This window comes from Lonchura striata, chromosome 2, assembly GCF_046129695.1.
Source record: "Lonchura striata isolate bLonStr1 chromosome 2, bLonStr1.mat, whole genome shotgun sequence".
Classification (NCBI taxonomy): Eukaryota; Metazoa; Chordata; class Aves; order Passeriformes; family Estrildidae; genus Lonchura; species Lonchura striata.
Genome location: NC_134604.1, coordinates 32,054,231 through 32,072,043, shown reverse-complemented (window position 1 = coordinate 32,072,043; position 17,813 = coordinate 32,054,231). Strand labels below are relative to the sequence as shown.

The 17,813-nt window shown below is 36.0% G+C and overlaps 1 protein-coding gene across 2 annotated transcripts in view; it reads right to left on the bottom strand.

Moving 5' to 3' along the window:
* The window catches only part of ACER3 (alkaline ceramidase 3), a 56,119-nt gene that overhangs the window by 24,354 nt on the left and 13,952 nt on the right, over positions 1 to 17,813 (bottom strand). Inside the window, exons 2-4 of one of the 2 annotated variants that reach the window (XM_021533925.3) lie at positions 12,406 to 12,516; positions 5,296 to 5,348; positions 1,123 to 1,175 (exon numbers count right to left, since the gene is read on the bottom strand). In XM_021533925.3, coding sequence (XP_021389600.1) covers positions 1,123 to 1,175; positions 5,296 to 5,348; positions 12,406 to 12,516 — 217 coding nt within the window. Of the gene's footprint in view, positions 1 to 1,122; positions 1,176 to 5,295; positions 5,349 to 11,634; positions 11,985 to 12,405; positions 12,517 to 17,813 lie in introns of those variants that run through there. The other variant, XM_021533926.2, reaches the window with a different exon arrangement.

Below are 17,813 nucleotides of genomic sequence, written 5' to 3'. Positions count from 1 at the left end.
TTTTTAGAACATTTTAATTGCTACTAGACATACATGCACAGAATCTTACTGAAATTATAAATGTAGTAACAAACTTCAGTGTTTTTGAAGATAATAAAGTAACCACTGCACTAAAAAAAAATTCAGATAGATTTTTATAGCCACTTCTCATCCTTTTTTACAATCACATTCAAATCAGACAAATGCAAAGGCAATTTCAAGGAGATAGGGAGCTACAATGGAAATATTTATACTAAAAGAGGCATTATGATTCTGGTCCTGAGTTTGTACAAATCACACTAATGTATGAGTCACAAATGGAGGGCAATTTCCATAGATAGGGGTTTAGTCCTAAAGCATCCCATCTCCATTGCAAACTACCATAATCTTCACCAAGACATCACAATTTTAAACAGACGAATATTTGATATGTTCAAAAGCAAAAAGACTTTTTTTACTTTTAGTCTGCAACAAGTTGATCTATCATTTGGATTTGCCAAGTGACAGAACAAATTATATTAAATCCAGGCCTTCCACCAACAGGCAAGAAAAAGCCAACTTAGGGTATCTTTACAGTTTACAGATGCTACATTGCTCCCAAAATTAAATGGGAGAACATATCCTGGCATCGCATTAAGTTGTCATGCGTGTTCCAAGACACTCTCCCCAAAATATGCATTCAACTCCTCATAAAATCTCGTCCCTTTAATTTTCCAGATGAGTGAAAAGCAGGTTTAGCCAGAAACCTGAAATTTTCATTCTGAGCCAGACTACATCATAGAAATCCAGCTCAAATAAACTATAATGTTGCTAATTTTGTAGGCATTACTGAAATTGATTTTATTATGTCTGCTGTTTTTATACAAGTAGCACTGATCTCTGATTGTATACTATGCTAAGTCTTTAATGAGTGGGATTTTTCCCTTACTAAAAAAAACCACTTGTAAAACATATATAAATTAGCAAAAACTAGGACTAAAGCCAGCCTAGTACTCTAATATCATAATGCTGTACAAAAACAGATCTCACTGAAAGCAGCAGAAGCTTTCTCTCTATATATGCTAAATTTGGCTTCAGAGACTCTACATTTCAAAAGTTAACATTTCATAAATATTCAAGGAAAAAAAATTAACAAATACTTACAGGCAGTAGACAAACACGCAACAACTGTATATCATTGGCAGTTCATCCAACAGCTGTAAAAAGCAAAGACATCAAAACATGAAAGCTACTTTTAACTCACAAGCTTGTCTAAGTTAATTAAGGAAAGGGTAAGTCTTAATAAACAGGAGTTTTTAAGTCATTTGGATATCCATCTTCTTGACTGTACTCTAACACGTAGCACTGTCAAATCCTGTTCAGCTACCAAAGCTGCTGCATTAAAAGCTTATAACTCTGAATCTTTTGAATATTACTCTTCATAAACACCCACACCTTCAAAGACTCTTGACATTTTTGCTGCTCACACCTCTTAAAATATTTGTAAGAATTAGTTCTGTAAAGCCAGGCTGAAGAAGACCATCCCATCTGTGGCCTTACAGTCAGTAGCACCTTCTTACTTGACAGAGAACTTGAAATGTTGTATTTTTCCATGGCATAAAATACAATTTTAGTCTATTAGGATGGGCAATATGCTTGCATGTTTACTTCCTAATTTTAGAAATTTCTTACGTTGTTTTAATTTAGGGACAGGGTTTTTTGTTTGTTTGATGTGGGGATTTTGTGGGCTGTTTTGTTGGGTCTTTCCACAGAAATTATGGGGCCATATAATGTTTTATTATCTTAAATAATTTTTATACCTTGGAAGAAGACTGGTGTGTTACAGCTAAAACAGTTATTTCTCCAGGAACTTGCCACCTTAAAGAACTGAATTAAAATGGTAATCACAAAAGAGTTGATTTCTTAATAGCAGGTAAACTCAAAATTGCCATTTATCATTAGAAGGAAAAATAATTATAGCATCATTTTCTTGTAAAATTTCTCATCAAAGAATCTTCGTGAATTTCTGCTTATAAATATACAGTTAAACTTATTTCTTCTTAAGAAAGACTGAAAATCATAGAAATGAAAAAGGATACAAATGGATCAAATGAAGATCCACAGCCTCTGATTTCTAATATGTTAAGCAAACATTAATAGTTAGGGCTTTTAGACTTTTAGAGCTTGACTTCTAAGAAATACAAGAACTAGATGCAAAAAACATTTTGACCTTTTCCCATCATCACTCAGAGTTCTTGATGGCTGTGCCTGTAAATAAATTGCTTTTCTACCACTGCTACAGGGTACTTAAAAAGCTCATAACAATGTTATTCTGAACAACAAGACTTGTTAAGAGTAGTAAGCAGCTTCCCAAACTCTTTTATAAAGCCAGCCTGATTCTGCATGGTTTGAGATAATTTTCTAACTGCACAGTCAAAACCTTCATTTTAGTTTTGAAATTTCCTATCATGGAAAAAAAAAAAAAAAAAAAAGTGGATCTAATTCTTTACGGAAGGAGAGAGATGTATTATCCTGAATGTGAAGTATCAGTTGCTGTGATTTTGGTTATATAAACCTCAGGAGCTGTTTCACAAGAGTGCTAAACAGCTCTGCTGCTCAGCTGCCACTGATAGGGCAGATGTTGTTTCTTCCCACACACCCACTGCTTCTCTCCACTGGGGAGATCAGACTGGTCTGACTTACAGGGAGCCAGGTCCAGGTGCTGAGCCAGCACACAACCCACCTTGCAGAGCAAGGTTTAAATCCCAGGACCTGTGCATTACACGGTCAGGGACCACAACAGCAGCACCAAGACAGTATCAGCAAAAACATTGGTAGCAGTTGAAGCAAGCAGGCACCTTGCCATCACAGTAGTTTATCTTTGCTGTGATGCCTTAGAAGGGACAAAATAGAAGCAATAGCTGAATTCAGCTTTATAGTAATATATTTTACAAATTTGCTCTTCCAAGTCTGATAGGAATTAGCTACAGGATTAATTCATGAGGCTGTTAAAGAGTGTGAGTCATTTAACACCTCATTAAAGAAGAAGGTTGGGGAAGAACAAGAAATACAATACAGGAAAATCTTTCAAATTTGGACAGGTGCTTACACTCAAGTTCATATGCTGGCAGCATCTCAGGGACATTACAGTAGCAACAAAGAGCCTCTCAAAAGATCCTAACTAGAATTTGCATGCAGAAGACAATGACTTCTGTATCCAAAGGAATTAATGCTTCTTGGAGTACTGTAAAAGGCATGCCTGGACAATGAAGAACTATGGAAAGAAGGGAACTCAGGTAACTGATTTCACTGGCTAAATAAGCATTTTGTGCATTCCTCGAGAATCCAATCAAGCCAATTCCCATAAAAATAACAGGAAAGGGGAGAACAACTCAGAAGTATTCTAAACAACTGCTTTCAATAACAGAAGTGTTCACATTTTTTTAATCAAGCAAATTGAATCAATCACTTAACAGTATTAAGACTTCAAAACAAATGTAAAAAAGTCTCCTTGAATAGCTATGCTGATTTTTAACCATAACAAGAGATAAAGTAAATGAGGAAAGTTTATTTACTGGTTGAGCTGTTTCCTCCATGGTGATCAGTAAGCAAACAATCAGAATAATTATGGACCGCTTGTGGATTTCACTTGGCTGCCAAAATAAATGTACTTTCTCTGCCTCACACGAAGCCTTTTACATCCTTGACAAGATGATGCAACACATTCCTGCTTCCCTCTCATCTTCTTCTGCCCCACTTTATTTACCACAGTTCATAGGCCTCGTAGTTGTTCTGATGCAACTTCAGAACTACTGGGCAAGTAGCAGCAAAGTGACTTGCATTAAAATAAAGCCTCTATACACACACACAAAACCTCCAACAACAACTGAAGAAATGACCCAAACCAAAACCAAAAAATACCAAAAAAAACCCCACATGAAACAAAACAAACAAAAATCCACAATCTCTCCCTTCATAAAAGGGGATCACTTTAATGATCATGATTTCAGGGTGCCATTTCTCACCTCTGCAACAGTGAGAAAGAGGATATGAAATACTGGCCATGATAGGAACAAGCAGCTGAGGGAAGTAATATAAAAGAGGTGGAAATTCAAGGCAGTTTCACCACCAAATACAGGAAAATGGCACCCTAATTTGGGAGAGAGTGGTGAAAGGTTCTACAAACCACCTTTTTTTCATGCCAAAAAAAGCACCAAATATTCTTGATTGGTGACAACAGTATGCTCTGTGGAAGCTGACAGACTCCACCACATGCCAGAGATACAAACCAGAGCATTATGGAGGCAAACATCAAACAATCAGCAATATGTGGGTCCCACTGTGATAGGCAGAAATGCAGGAATCTATTCAGCTGCCACAGCATAGTTGCCTAATGCCACCTGAGATGCTCTGTCACTCCCAATACACCTATCCAAGACTGGCAGATGTGAAAGGAGTCTAAAAAACCTGCACCTCTGTGGGATGGAAGCTGGAGGCCTGAGAGAACACTCACAGGGTCTAATATAACACTAAACATCTCTGTTTAGACAAATGAATCTTTTTTGTGCAAAGATTGCCAGTGGAGTCTAGAGAATGATTCAGCCCAGCCAACTGCCTCTCTCCACTCCACTGATTAAACTGTATTTCCATTGACTGTGGTGGGAACACAGACTTCCAGCACAGACTTTTAAATGTAGGTTTCCTAATCTTGAACAACATCCCACTTCATCCTGACTTTAATTCAAAGATGCATTTCCTTATTCTTTGCAGACCTAAAAGAGGACAACATGACAAGACTTCCTGTGTCCTTTTAGAAAACAGGAAATACCAGGACAATCCCTATGTCCTGTGATTTGTTACAGAATGCTGTCTACTTGAAAACAGAGAGAAAATGACTCAATTACCACTACTGAGAAGATACTGATTTCAGAATTAATGTTACAGGTACATCTAGATAAACAGAAACATAAAGATGAGAAAAGTTACAATAAATAGTAATAACTCCGGTTTATACTGCTTGTTATCATGCCAAAGCTGTGAGATTTTTAAAATAACATCTTGTGTAAAAACATAACATGATTTCCTAAAGGATAAAGTGTCTTCTAGCACCATAAGCAACTGATGATAGCTCTTATTTTAGATACAAGTATATATTTCTGTATATAATCAGTGGAAAATACCTACTGAAACAAGACCTGCATTACTGCCTTGCTGAGAGCAGGAGTCATGTACAACGATACTCATTTTATACAAGTCTCATCTAGCCAAGAAATGGCAAAATGACTGTACAGCAAGATACATACAGAATATTATTCACAGGTACTTATCAGTACTTACCTGCATTTCATACTTCAAGGTCATGTGGAAGCACCAAGATCCCAATCCCACAGCTGAAAACAAATCAAAACTGTCATCAGCATAATGATATCTATGAAAAATTTTCAGGTACATTAACTTAAATGTATGAAATGCATGCTTAAAGTGAGAAAGAAATTAGAACATCAGCATTCTACTGCAGGGACAAACCCCCATTTTTCCACAGCCTTCTACTCTATAGTCACCAATGAAACCCCTGAATTTATGGGGCTTTGGGTGTGAGTTTCCTCTTTAACTCCTCTCAATACTGTGTCCTATGAATTGGGCATAATCTCAAAGAGGAGAGGAGAAGAGGGAACTCAGAATAAATGGTGTATTATATATCAATGTATCTTTTTCCTTTCCTTTTTTTTAATTTTAAGTGAATAAAGATTTCTCTGTTCCAACCCTTCTATAAGTCAACGCATCATTCAGTAACTAGTACTCCTGAAAGCCTCTCAATATTTCTGCTTACTCTCCAGTATTAAAACATGTATTTTACCAAAAGCTTTTTGTTGTCTCCATAAAACATGGCACTAATAACACCAGTATCTGGGGTTTGACACCCATAGGGGCTGTTCATTAAAGATGATTCTTGGGGCTCCCTTCCAACTCAAGATGATTCTGTGATTCAAAAACAGAAGTTAACTGCTACTAGAACTCAGAACTAGAAATTCAACATAAACAAACCAACTCCACATAGGATGGATTTGTTTTGTGAAATCAGATCACCATTTCTGGGTCTTCTCTATAGAAAGATGAGCTTCTAAGAAATTATTTCTATTAATTTGAAATACTTTCTTTACATATTTCGAATTTACTTCAGAAATTACTTTGTGAGACATATGCTTTGGCTATACAGTTTTTTCGGTCAGGCATGAATAATGCTTCTTGGAAGTCAGATTTCTCTGATTAGAGCAAAGCTGGTACAGTATTTAATGCATCATTCATTACTTTGAAATACTATCAGTAAAACACTCACATCAAGCACTAGCTCAGTTTTACACTGCAAAAACAAGTACAGTAATGTGATGTCTTCCTTCAAGGAATTATGTTTTACTCCAGACAGTAGTTTCAGAGAAAGCCAAGTAATCTGCACTCAAGCCTTGATCATGAGTAGTGATGCCATATTTTGTGGCTAGAGTATCACCTTGTCTACACACACCAGTCAAGTTTCACTGATGCATAAACAAGAATTCTATCTCTGTGCATTCTGTAAAGGAGTGCCAAGACAGTCAAGAGACATGTCTGGAGATGCTTCCTTAGATGTTATTAACCAGAACTGTGATTATTACACTTACTCAAGGAAATTATATACCTAAGCATGTAGCTTTACTGAAATACAAAACTGTAATACAGCAATATTTCAAAATGTATTACCTAACACTTCAATGTCATTATTTCTCTGGGAAAATTAAGCAGAGTTCCTATCAGAAAATAAACAACCACATGCACTTCTGTAAACTTTGATTACATTAGTTTGCTTCTGAAAAATCTTTCCAAACAGCAAGCTACAATTTCTTTCACCTTCATTAAGATTCTAATGAGAAATTCTCATAGCCATTTTTCTATGTATACAGAATATATGACAATAACTGTTCATTCTGGAGGAAAAAACCCATTAAGATAATCATTAAAATAGTGCCATCCATTATCCTGACTGTCACAGAATACAAACTCTTACAATCTGTAACAAATGTTATTTTCAATATGGGCAAAATCATTGCATAAGAAATTTTAAGCAGATTTTAAATTAACAAAATATGTAGTTGGGGTTTTCTTGTTTGTTTTTGTTAATGTTGTTTGGGTTAATAAATCTCAACTATCAGCAACTGAGCTTCTTTCCTTCCTTCTGCATAGTAAGAAGCAATTATTTCTAGACTAATTCTTGTTCAGTCTTTGAAAAAAATCTAGAATGCTGCAGATATTAGTATTTCAAGTCATTAATCCCATGACTATAGTTAATTTCTACAGTTAAAATTGATAGAACCCCTCTTTCTTCTGTGCAATAATCACACCTGGAGTTTCTCTGATTATGAAATTTTACTATGCATTGTAGAACAATGTTTTATTTATAGTATCTATGTAAAATAGGTATCTGGAATAAGAGAAGCTTACAGGGAGAGATATTATGGTTCCAGGCTTGAGATAGTTTTAAGAAATATTTACTTCACAAAAACCATCTGCAATGAGACATTCTGCAAGGTTTGTACTTTTCAAAATATGAGTGATCAATATCACTGCAATGACACAAGTTTTCAAGAGAAGCAACTCTCCCATACAGCTACTGACACACTGAACAATAAATTTGCTTCTTACCTTGTAAGCAAGTTTTATATTTTAGGTCTTTCCTTTTGCAAAGGAGCTCAACTGACTAAAAGCTGCATATTGGTTAGGAAGCTTTAACACCATCTGAAGCAGTAAGTACCATTTCCTCTCTAACTACTGTAACTCACTTTTCATAAATACTATAAATCACTCGGCATTTTTACATCAGTGAACCTCCCAAGTTACGTGGGATGTAAATAAATTATGTCCTAAGCACAGAATACACATTAAATCATAATATTATGAGATCAAAATGGCACTTCAGAAAATTAGAAATGCAAAGTCAGGGCTGTTGCTCTATGTAGAATAACAGGGTCTTTTTTTGTCCTGCAGCAAATACCTTGTGTGGTTACTGCCAATGGATAAAATAGTGGTGTTACAATAATGTAAATACAATGCATCTACAAACTTTACTTCATACATGTACTGTGAAAAAGCTTATGGGCAATACCTATAGCTAGAAATAATTGAATATTATACAACAGATCCAGCTCTAGATATGAACCCCATAAACCTCCAAGATTTGAATTCTAGAGGGATTCTTTCAATAGTTTTAGGAAGCTTCATATAATCAATGATAATTTAGTTTGATGTAACTATTCCCATCAGCACTCAAAATTCTTGTTATGAGCCTAAATTCTTTACAGAAAAAGCAGTTTATTAGGATTTCACAGAAATGGTAACTATACAGGCACTGTATGAAAATATTCTGAAGAAAGGATGCTCCAGATACAAACACCATTATTTAGGTATCTACACATGAACTAGGTGTCAAAGCTTCCACTAAGAGAATGCCATTATTAAGAGTAATGCATCTGGCCAAACAGGTACTTTAGAAAGATTCAAATTATTCTCCTGGCTTTACTGACTGCACTGGCAGACAGAACCCTCTGCACAGGTAGACACATACGTTTAGGCATTTAAATTTGGAGCTGAATTCCATTTTATTTTTTTACCATGCTAGAACTGAATTAAAGATAACCAACACATTGCATCATTAAAAGTCAAAGAATGAAACAAGATTAAAAAGAAGAATTAAATTAACTAGTTTTAATGGATTATTTTGTGTTGCAATTGTTTCCCTCCGCAGCCTAAGAGACGGGAGAGACACTGGTTACTCCAGAGGTACAGCTCTGCAATTAACCTCCACCCTTGCTGGTACTATTCCCATCCATTGTGGTACAAGTGTCTGCACCAGTGAGTCACTGGAACAGTCTGTGGTATGAAACTGGCCTGCTCCAATGAACACTTTCCCCAGGCAGCCTCCAGGCACAGCCCAGCAGCCGCAGAGCCCGGGGCCGGCGCTCAGCAGGGAATCTCTATGCGGTCACCTTGTTTTGCAGCTAAGAGGAACAGGCACGGGCTGTTCCACCCTGCTTGACTTTGGCACTCGGGAATGTTCCCAACCACAGCTGATTTACCAACACTGACACAGGCCTGGGAGCTTTTCTACAGGTGTTAGGTAAGAGGAAGGGAATTAACTCTGAAGAGGTTCTAACAACTGTTTTCACAGACACAAGAGTTTCACTGGAAATTAGATTTAGTAAGTTGCTAAGGAGTTCCTATGGCTATGTCTAATATAGAAAAGGTTTTACACCTTTTCTCTTTCCTTCACTTTGGCACTGCTTGAATGACTGAGCCCTTATTAAACAGGCTAAAGAAATACATATCAGAACAATCCTTCCAAATTTCAAGTGAAATATCTAACAAACATTACTTCATTGAATGTTTTCTTATTTCCTCAGGTCCAGAAGTTACACTTACACATATATATATATATACACACACAATCTTTTAAAAATCAAGACCCTTCCAGAATATGAACCACTTCAGAATCACAGTTCCCCAGGATGTATGAGGAACTGGCATGTGTAGAACCTGATACAACACTCCAGAATCATAAGGAGCTATTCAAAACCAACTGCTTATTCCTTGAGGTAGTAATAGTCTGATGATTTGTTCCACCTACTTCAGGTGATGCAACATAAAATAAAGATTGGCTTAAAATTATTCTTTATAATTTCTATATTTGTTAAATGGTTCTCTATAGCTTAAAAATCATATCCAGTTCCTACTGAGTTAATTGAGAACATGCACTTTTTCCTGAAAGGCAGTAGAAAAAAGGACTGAGAACAGTGTGCTGTATCTCAAAGGCCTTGTTGAAAAGTGTAACTCAGTATTGGCACCAATATGAAGAAGAAATTCATTTGAACAATTATTTAGCAATACCCCTTGTTGTGCTGCCAAGATCTTACCATGTATGTGAAACAAACAGAACTTCCATAATGCAAAATGTATTTACTTCAAAAAGGAAATAAATGTCAACAAAGAGATTGTGGGTATAAAAGGCAAGCACTGAACACAGTGTGGTAAAACACAAAGAAACTGATCATCAGCTAAATGTCTGGAAGCATGCAAAAAAAGCAGCTGATTTGGATCAAAATAATGTCTAGAAACGACACCTCATGTTCTTAAATGCTAACAGATTTAATTTTAACATTGGCTTTGACAGCTGTCATTTAGTATCTTGTAAAATCTCAGTAACTATTCAAAATTGTTAAAATCAAAGTACCCTCCCTTCCACCCCCATCTTCAGAGCAGAACATAAAGAAATTCTACTTTGACAAAACAACCCTCACTTAGAAGCTCTGCTGCATGGTCTTTAATGAAGCATGCTGCCTCAAGTGAAATCACAAGTTTGTGTTAAATTCACTATCTTTTCACAGATTAAGTCAACATTTGTTTGTTACAAATTAAACAAATAGAGTGAAACCTATTAATAAACAAAATTCATATGATGGCAAGAATTCTGTCTGATACTTCTTACAAAAAGAATTTTCTGTACACTTATTCTATCTTCACTTCAATATGCCTCTTGTTCAGTCACATGCACAGAGAGAACAGCAATGTTCCTGACATATTTCAACCATATTTAAGATTATTTTTATGTTCTCATTCACTGCTTTTATTCTGTAGTAGAGCAAATGTTAAGTGGTTTGTGATTACAAATTCCAAATCTTATTCCTGTTTTTCACTACAAACTATAAAGTCTTCTACATTTCTTTACATCTTTCAACTGCTGTAAAACAGGGCTACAAATATTGAAGCAGACACAAAGCAGATGGGAAACACTTTTGGGAGAGATCTGTAATGTTAGATTCCAACATATGAGATAAAAATCAAACCATCTATCACTTGAGACAGGAATCAAAGTCAACTCAGTCACAGATGAGCCTAGATGGAACTCAGGACTGCCTTCCAGCACTGCTGTCTAAATATAGGCTGGGCTCCCCTTCAGCACACCAGAGAGGAAAAATTGAAATTCAAGGAATTTACAGTGGGTTTCTTTTGTCTTGGTTTTTTATTTGGGTTTTTTTTTTCTTTTTGGGTGTTTGTTTGGTTTTTTAATATTTTAAACATTAAATGGGATATGAGAAATGCCCATATGGTATGACAGCCTGACATTCTGGTTGGATAGTGACTGCACATTCTATCCATCATAAACTGTCACTGACAGAGGTAGCCACAAATCATGGTGAAGACAGTTTCAAACTGATTTTTAATTTAAGGGGGTCCTTTTCATAGTTTAAAAATAATGGCAGTATGGGACACTGACTTAAGAACACCCAAAGTCAACTTCAACAAACATTTACACATCATTTCTTACCATGTCTTTTTAAAAGTAAACCCTGACCTTTAACAATTCTCTGTTTCATACTGAGACAAAACTTACTAATTACCTGAAATCATAGAAAGCCTACAAATGGCTTATTAGAAAGTGCTCAGACAATATGCAAAGCCATGCATTATTGCTGCCTTTCACATAGATCAGCAAAGCAAATATAACTGAAAACTTGTCCATTTGCCCCTTGTGTATGTTACAGTTTAATTGATATCAAGGATACATTGAGAATGTGGATATGTATTTTTCAACTATGTCCGCCTAAATACATAACATGACAATCTTAAAAGTCACATTTATCAATCCCTTACCACTCCAAAAACTGGGAAAAATCTCCATAAAGACAGCAGTTATAGCAAATACAGAAATCCTGTGAAACACAGAAATTCTATGAAATCTAGTTTTGAGACCAAACTGCCACATCTGAACCATCTTCAAACATCTTTTCTCATAAAGAACAAGACTTCTAGTCATACAATTAACATTTAAAAGGAAGTTGGTTCTTTTCTGAATTATGTTTAGAATGGACAGACTTCCCTTGAGTTGCCTCTTGAAACATGAATATCATGTTGTTCTTCCATTCTTGCAAAACTTCCCAGACATGATGGCTGGGTGATATATGCCAAAGAGGAACTGGAAACAAAATTTGAAGACATGCAAGAATGCCTTCCCAGTTCCCTCTACATCTTGGCCACTTCTTATATTATTCTCCCATACAAATGTCATAAAAATATTAATACAGTGTGAAACTGTTTACAAGCAGAATACACACGATGCCTTCTGTAATCATCAGAAAAGTACAGAGCAAGCTAAGATGCACTGAGCAAGACCCAAAGCCAGAAAAGGATCACTTTAAAATCTGATCAAATTATTTAGCGAATTCTAATTTCATGTTCCTCCAACAGATAAAAATTTTCTGTAAACACTGACAAGTGTAGCAAATGGAGTGTTGCAATGGAGGTCTACTTTTCACACACATAGTATTTGGATTTAACTACTGGATTTATTAACATCTACACATATTTTCCATTGTAAGCTGAGCTCTCTTTATAATGAAAGAGCAAATTAAGTTTTACACATACCTGTAAGACACAAATATGCAGCTAAATACCGTTTTTCAAGGCCATCTTTATAGGTCTGAATCGCACCATAGATTGGAGGTAGAATGAAAATCAGGTTACTCACTGTGTTCCCTGTAGGACAGAAACACAAAGCAGAGATTTAGAATGAGGTACTATGCACTTTAACTAAATCTAACAAAATTATATTCACTCATTAGAGACAGATTCAACCGTTTTCATCCAGAAAGTGACCCAGCAAGACACTACTGCTCTCCATCCCTGGTCTAGCAGAAGGTGTCCCTGCCCCCAGCAAGGGGCTTGGAATAGATGGTCTTGAAGGTCCCTTCCAACCCAAACTTTGCTAGGACTCTACATCCTACATTCTACCCAATGCACAGAAATGACAATGTGCTGTAGAGAGACCAGAGAAAGCAGTAAAAGCCAAGAGTCCAGCTCTTGTACGCTGATTAAGATTTGGCATGCTTTTCTTCTCCCAACTGTGCTGACTCCTAAGCAAAAGTGCAATGAAATCCTGCAAAGTTTAAATGAAACAAAAGGAAATAGTCCATCTCTCAACAGAAGGGATGCAGATTCAGCTTTTTCACTTAACCACAAATCATAATTTTTAGAATAGAGGTTATGTTAGGGGAATTAAATGCTATACAATTTGGGGAAATGAGCAATTCTGTTAAAAAAAAGGCTTATGCAAAATAAACTGCACATTTTCACACACCATCAGTTAAATATATATAAAAGTGAAATCTAATTTGCAAATATCCCAATGAAGTATACCAATTATGAGGCTATGAAGACACCAAAACCCCCTTTTTCTGGATTTTTTATTCAGCAGAAAATCCCAAAAGTATTTCACATTCTAGAACAAAGCACAAGAGTGAGCAGGTCCTTTCTGAATCACACCCCTAATTCAAGCAGCTATTTTTAGGAGTCCTACTTGCCAAGATCCGTTCAAAAGAAAAGCAAAACATACCAAAATATGTTCATATAACCCTAAAGTATTGCAGCACCTCTAAAAACAAAAATCCATACTTCAAAGTTTTAAAGAAAAATGATACTCAAATGAGAAAAAGGTTATTTCAGAACACATGTAGCAGAAGTGTACCTGGTTCCTTTGAACAAGATAGCTCTTCTATATTCTCACAAAGTACATACAAATCTCACTTTGAGACAGGCTTCTCAACCAGTTAAAAATCTCATCTGATTTTTATCAGAACTTCTTTAAATTACTTCCTTACTGATTTAACATCATATCCTGCCCAACCATGAATTTCACCAAGTTATAACAAGTCAAATCAAATGTGCCAGAGATCTCATTCTTCTAGTCAGCTCTGAAGTAAGCTCCTCCATGTAAAAGAAGCCCAGCTGAAAACAAAAAAACCTTCTGTAAGGATGTACAAGCTTATACCAATATAAAAGGCCTTTTTTGTGTTTAAATTCTTAGTGGGATCATTACTCTTTTACCACATTCCCACAGTGTTGCAATGGGTAGTGATTCACTTTCAACAGAGACCACGTTTGGAAGAAATTCACTCAAAAATGCTGTTGTGTGACACACTGACCATTGCCACGTCCTCCTATAAATCATGCAAACATGCCATTGAGCCTTGAAAAGTAGGATAAAGGTTACACAAGTCTGGATAGTTAAACTTCTGCTTTCTAAAGCAGTGCTCAACCATGCCCATTTTTAAGAGAAGTCAGTAGACATTAAATAAATGTCACTGTTCAAGGTCACTTGGTTATGAAACTGTCAAAAGCCTGGCAAAAATTCAAATATGAAAATGCCAAACAAAAGAAATACCATGATGTTTATCCACAACTGGGAAGGCACATGACTGTGGAAGAGAGTTGCAGTAGGATAACAAACTTCAGATGGGTGTAAGAATGCAGAAAACAGATTCTTCTATAGGAAAGGGAAGGGAAGGTTTGAACACTTCCTGTAAAGCTATAATTACATTAGATTATTGAAAATTTATGAGCATTTAATCTGGGAACATCTTGCTGAGAGAGGAAATACCATAGACCTAATCTAGCTGTACATTCCTGCCACTCCTTCTCTGCACTTTTTGGCCCATATTATTCAGAACATTTGCAGCATGGATTAGGCAAGCCTATCTGCAAACACACTTATTGAAAGTAGTGTACATTTTTTTTAGAAGGGGAAATGGGGGCAGGGGAACAATAAAGTCCTAAAGCTAGCAGCTGGCATGCTGCTAGCAAAATTACTTTTTTTAAGAACAAAATTCCAAGGCCTCTTGCAAACCCAAGGTCCCCAAGAATGCATACTTCATAAAAGTCTAGTCTTTATAGGATTATCCCCACACAGAATAGCTTATAAATTCATTAAAAGGGATTTTTATTAATTCCATTAAAAATGGCAGTGGGATATGCACAGAGATTAGCAAAGAATACCAAGAAAGAAGCAAACTGTGACAAACTGCAGATCCACAACTCTAAAGTTATTTAACAAACAAGAAAGTGAAACAAGCTTTGAAGAGAATAAATATGGAAGCTGAAAATAGGAAAACAGTTCAAACAGTTAAAAAAAAATTAATCTTTTTTCACTGAATTTCCTTTTTTTAAAATGTGGGAAACATAATGCAGCAGAATTCCCATTTTTCTACGGGAAAACTAATGAATAGAGAAATTGCAACTAAGGCATGAGGCAAAAGATACGAAAAATAATTAAAGAAGAAATTATTGGTTATGCCTGTAAGAAATAGGGTACATCAGAAATTTGACGAATGCACATGGACAGACCTGGGCTTAACTCTGTACAGCATTCTTAATATTTCACTACTGGATTCCCTGAATACTGGTCCAGGGAGTGACCTAACTTTTCTGTAGTGACCAAAGACTGCTTCTCAACATTTCATCTTCAATATGTCCATCAAAAGAAAGGCAAACCACATTACCTGAGGGGGAAATGAATGAATTTGCAGACTGAAATGACAAGAACAGGATTAAATATGACAGCCACAAACACACCTTTCAATGTGAATATGAATTCTTACTCCATATGTAGAAATAATCTGTTTGAAGAGGCAGAAAAGTGAATTTAGACTGCATGGTAATTGACCATAAACCATCACTATACGCACTAAACCCCAAAAATTTATTTCCAATAGAAGCAGTGAAAATAGTTATGGTTTCATGCAACTCAACAGTGGAATACACCGTTCTCTAGTTATTGATAAAAGAAAAAACAAAGCTCATCAAGTGCAGAGAAGCTCCCCTCAGATGGGAGTGATGAATAGGAGCCTATAATTTCAGAAGGGACAAAAATTGCTCAGCTCACTGAACAAAACAACGGCTGGATGGAACAAGACTGTGCTCTGTAAAGACATCGTGTGTCAATGCCAATGACAAAAGGGAGCTGTTTGAACTGAAGGATAATACTGACAATGACTAAATAGATATAGACTAACCCTAAATAAATGCAGGCTAGAAAAAAGAGGAAAGCTTCCTATTAGAGAGGAAATATTTACAAGTGCTTCCCAACAGAAATGAGAAGCGCAATGAACCTGCTTTCAGAGTGGAGCTCAGGAAGCTCCACAATCAGATTACATCATGCAGTAGCCTACTAGAGTACTAAACCAGAGCACATCCACAAAGACTGCACATGGCACTTGGTACAGGGCTAAATTAAGGTCTAATCGTCATAATGTGACTGACTGCACAAATTTCCATAGAAGTCCTTCAAGACTGTTTCAATGCAAATCATTGTTTCAAAGTAATGTTTTCTTCATTGAGAGAATGCTATAAGGTACCAGAACAAAATCAATTTATGCAAAACATCTTTTCAACAAGCTTCTGTAGCAAGAAGAACAGTATGAGTGTTAAACCACATCTGCTTCCCGTTCTACACGTACAGCAGCAAAACCTGAAAAGTCTTTTTCTAAAGCATGTACATTCATAGTCATCTTCAAGCCCTAAAAAATATGTGTACTATCATTAACACACAAAGATCCGTAAAAGACTGACCACAAATACAAACAAAAATAACTCAAAAGGGAAAACAGTTTCTACAGGCAGACACAGATACAATATACAGCTTACTGTTGCACAGACATTGCAAACAGGTGGGAAGGAGATGAATTTGAAATGCTTTTCATAAAATTTCCATTTTTCCAAATATGTAGTTAATTCCACACTAGAAAGTAAGTGCTACAATAAATTTGGATGAAGAATCAAAAGAGAAAAAAAAAAAAAAAAAGTAAAGCTGTAAATAAATTGTAAAAGAACATGGTCATAAAGGAATAATAAACAGGATGCAAAAAGATAAAGAAAAATGCTGGGGGCTAGAATAAAGATGCTGGTTTTGGTGAAGGAGAAAATGTGCTATCATAAAAAGAAGCAAAAAATTATCATGTTCAACTTTTGACAAGGTGATCAGTGTGATTTATCCTGTGTTAAGAGATGCTTTCTCCTATGTTTGTATACAGATTGACAGCAAGATTCACCAAGCACAAGGATCTTTTCAAATTTTAAAATGTTCTTGCCGTCTCCATCAAACAAATTAAGACTTTTCACTCTCTTATGGTTTTTAAAAGACTCAAACGAATAGAAATAAATGCTACCCTCAAAGAGAAAAAAAGAAAACATCTGCTGTTCAAAAAGTTGACTACGCATAAAGGACTCATTTAATATGAGGACTAACAAACACAACATTCACCACAGTAAAGTTTTTCATTATAGTAAGATTCTTCCATCCCCCTGTGAAACAGAAGAAAGGTATATATTTAAGAAAATAGCAGCCACTTTCCTAAGTTGTAATAGAGTCAAAGTATCCCTTTAAGAAAACACACAAGCAAACAAAGCTTTGGAGCTGAAAATATCCATTTAATTGTCTGGACATCATGGTGCTCTGCACAGTCAATTCCTGGATCATGTAGCTTTATCTTTTTACATCACTGCAGGAAGAAATTAAAAATAATTATAAAAAACAAAGCCTGTCAGATGGCAACATGCAGAATTTTATTCATCCTTCTATCTGCTTTCAGATATAAGGAATTCTATTTCATGGTTTTGTTTCTGGAATCACCTCACGCAGTTCTGGTGCAAACTACAGCTCATTATTAGAGAGTTTACCAAGTTTCAAGAATTTGCAAAGCAATGCAATTCATGCACATTTGAGAACATAACCATCTACCATTAGGTATGCTCTCTTGCTCAGAAGAACCAACTACACAGAATCACCTGGTTGGCCACTAACTTCAGCCTCGCGCTGTTTTCGCTTACGGCTTATCACCAGGAGGGCAGAGCAGCAATTAGATTTTCACTTCCACCAGCCAGTTTTAATATATTCCACTTCAAAGTCTACAATAACTGCACTTCAGAGTGGCAGGAAATGAAAACTCCTGTTTCCATTTGATATTTCAGAAGGACCTCAAGGGGAGAAAACCACGTCATCC